This window comes from Triplophysa rosa, linkage group LG14 (genome assembly GCF_024868665.1).
Source record: "Triplophysa rosa linkage group LG14, Trosa_1v2, whole genome shotgun sequence".
Taxonomy (NCBI): Eukaryota; Metazoa; Chordata; class Actinopteri; order Cypriniformes; family Nemacheilidae; genus Triplophysa; species Triplophysa rosa.
The window spans coordinates 10,175,552-10,178,748 of record NC_079903.1 but is presented as its reverse complement, the minus strand read 5'-3'; the positions used below and the strand labels follow the sequence as shown (position 1 = coordinate 10,178,748).

General features: G+C 37.5%; 1 protein-coding gene across 1 annotated transcript in view; it reads right to left on the bottom strand.

Moving 5' to 3' along the window:
- Nucleotides 1-1,160, bottom strand: part of LOC130564460 (uncharacterized) — a 7,127-nt gene extending 5,967 nt beyond the window's left edge. The window contains exons 1-5 of the mRNA XM_057350539.1: nt 864-1,160; nt 663-767; nt 470-588; nt 235-382; nt 43-161 (exon numbers count right to left, since the gene is read on the bottom strand). Of these exons, the coding sequence (XP_057206522.1) occupies nt 43-161; nt 235-382; nt 470-588; nt 663-767; nt 864-1,083 (711 nt within the window). The 5' untranslated portion in view covers nt 1,084-1,160. The remainder of the gene's footprint in view (nt 1-42; nt 162-234; nt 383-469; nt 589-662; nt 768-863) is intronic.
- Nucleotides 1,161-3,197: the final 2,037 nt, after the last annotated feature.

Below are 3,197 nucleotides of genomic sequence, written 5' to 3'. Positions count from 1 at the left end.
TGCAAAGAAATTTGTGTACTTGACAGGACGGTTACGTCTTACCATCATTACCCAACAGCTTCCAGTAAATGGTGCTGTAACCACCAGAGCACCATCAACAGTATCCAATGTGAACCCACATTTAGAGTACTCTAACAGCAGAGGCTGCCATGATCCATCAACTAAAAGGAGAGGGGAAAATCCTCACAAACCAGTCAAGTTTAAATTCACTCAAGAATTGAAACCAAAAACTACCTTTGATCTTGACCGTATCAGCCATGAGTCCAAGCGAGATAACCATTCCAGTGGGCAAGCAAGAAAATGTAGGAAGGGGAGAACTCGCAGGGCATGACGCCTGCACTTGTGCCCCCATTAGAATCAGAGACAGAATATAACTTCCACTCTGTCAGAAGAGAGAAACGATTAAGCCCCATTTGCACAAAACAACTGCAGCAAAGTAATTTTAAGCATGGCAGGTGCATGCACTGACCTGTTGTCGGACAGGACAGCCACGGAAAGGAACAGAAAACGATACATCACGACGAACCCTCTTCACAGAGATACCGCAGCTGGCTGGGATTTCAGACAGAGGCACTGGAGAACCCACTCCTATTTAAAAGAAACCATACCATAACGGATCTTATAAAATGTGAAAAGGAAACCAAAAGGTTGGATAGGCTTACCTTTATCAACCAGGAAGTGGGGCATTCTTGGGCCAGGAACACGCAGGGTCATGGCATCATTACCACAGTGCACAGAAGGACCCAGACGTTTCACCTTAGTCTCAGCTAATTGGAATTGTGCTTAATTTAGTTAAATAAGACAAGTCAACCAGTTGCCCATTTATATAAAGCTGCAATTTAAACATTTACAAATTAACATACCTTGTTCACCAGGCCAGTATACATTAGGCTGTTCTCCTTGTCTATCAGCAGAATCATTGGATACACCACTGCCAATAATAAGCTTGCCAAAATTGAGCGTTCTGTTGGCAATGGTGCCATGAGAAAAACCCATTCCTGAAAAAGCAGCATGACCAATCCTTAAACAGCTTGCTGTCACCACAGTCAAGCCAAAAAGTAAAAGATCTCTAAGCCCCAGCATCACAAGGGCAATACTCTAATCTACTCCACTTGTGAGTGCCACTGTAACAACTCAATTCAGTTTTTAAAAAATCCTGCTTAACTACAAACGTCAAAAAACTTATTGAGACAGAGTGTGCTATTTGTACTCAAGTTTTGTATTCAATCACTTGCTAATTTACATGGCTGACCAATCAAATCCGTCATCTGTGTTATCAATCATCACTAAGCCTTTTGTTTTCACCTGTGTCTCATTACGTTGTGAGTTAACACAAGAAATGCAAATATCTGGAAAATTTGAAGCCTGTATTGATAGACATTCTTTTTTATTCTAGTTTTAATGATTAACAATGCAGTTTTATTGGATTTTATTTTTGTTTGGTTTTCTAGTTTGTCAAAACAAAGTTGCTTCACAATACTAGTTGGGCAGGGTGATGTGATGTTACCCTCAAATGCTCCCTCATTTTGGTCCCAAGAGGGTGGTGATTAAATAGATTTAATCATATCATACATCATGTCATGTCATTTTCAATTCATACAGTCCAGAATAGGAATCTTAGTTTTCTAAAAAAATAATTAATGTGAACTGCATATATACATTAACAGTAATATAATCTAATTTTCTATTCTTCAGATGAAAACTGTTAAACATTACAAATTGTTTAAAGACTAGTAACATCATCCCCACTAGCTTTGCTAGCCCAGTCGTCATCACCAATGATTTTTTGAATATCTATATCTCTCTCCCACACTTTTCTAATGGTCTCCGGAGTAAGTGATGCCAGGGGCTCAATCATAGACACATGAGCCTGTTGAACGGCAGTCCCAAAATGATGTGTGGACGATCTAAAGTCCACCTGTAGACTCTGTTAGTTGGGCAGGGTGATGTGATGTTACCCTCAAATGCTCCCTCATTTTGGTCCCAAGAGGGTGGTGATGTTACCTACTCAGAGCAAGTGAGCATGATGGAGGGCACTACCCATACTGTTACTGAGGTTAACATGTCGTCACCTTGGAATTATAAGGGTCTATCTGTGGTCAGAGTAGTTTGAGATTTAAAGTTTTTGCATTTCATATAGGGATGCACCGAAACGAAAATTCTTGACCGAAGCCGAACATGATGTGAAACACTTGGCCGAAGGCCGAATAATACCGAACACCGAAAATTGTTTTTTGCATTTCTTCTATTTATTAAGCTATTTTTTTCACTATTGCACAAACTGAATAGTCAAAATGTGCTTTTTATAATTTGTCTTGCTTTTCAATAAAATACAATACAACTTAATATAAAATTGAGCAAAACAAAGTAAATTCAAACAAAAAATTGAGCCCTCTCCCTTCATGAATAGCCTATATTAATTAGGCCTATAACTGACTGCTAAAAGAATGTAATGTAAGTTACTCTGTACCCCTACAACAAAACAGTTAATTAAAAAGTGTCATTCCACATTAGGCCTATAAGCTAAAAACACGAATAAACTAAAACTGTTGGATTATTATAGGCTACATTGCAAAATGATTTGAGAAAAAAAAAAATCCAATGCAAGCAATTCTGACTGATGCTGACTGACAACCATTTCAGTTCATGTCTCTCCTCCAAACTCCGCCCACAAAAGATCAGAATCAGAATCAGAATCAGAATCAGAAAGAGCTTTATTGCCGAGTATGTTTGCACATACAAGGAATTTGTTTTGGTGACAGGAGCATCCAGTACACAGAAACAGCAACAACAGTACACAGAGACCATAACACAATAGAATACAGTACACAATGATTTAAATAAGGGCCTATGGGTATAAAAAATTAAGAAATACAATACAATAAACATAAGATAAAGATATGTAGAGTAAAGCTATGTATGTATGTAAATATGTACAAGTAAAAAATAAGAATAGACTATTGTAGTACAAGGTATGTGCTATATACAGCAGAATGAATGAAATATAATTTACAGAAAAAGTTGTATATAAAAATAGATAGTGTATTATCTGGAGGATATAATTAATATTGCACTTAATTATTATTGCACAAAGTTATTAATTGCACGGTGTGTAAAAACATTTAACTGTTCAAGAGGTAGATGGCCTGAGGGAAGAAGCTGTTTTTGTGTCTGGTTGTTTTGGTGCTCAGTGCTCT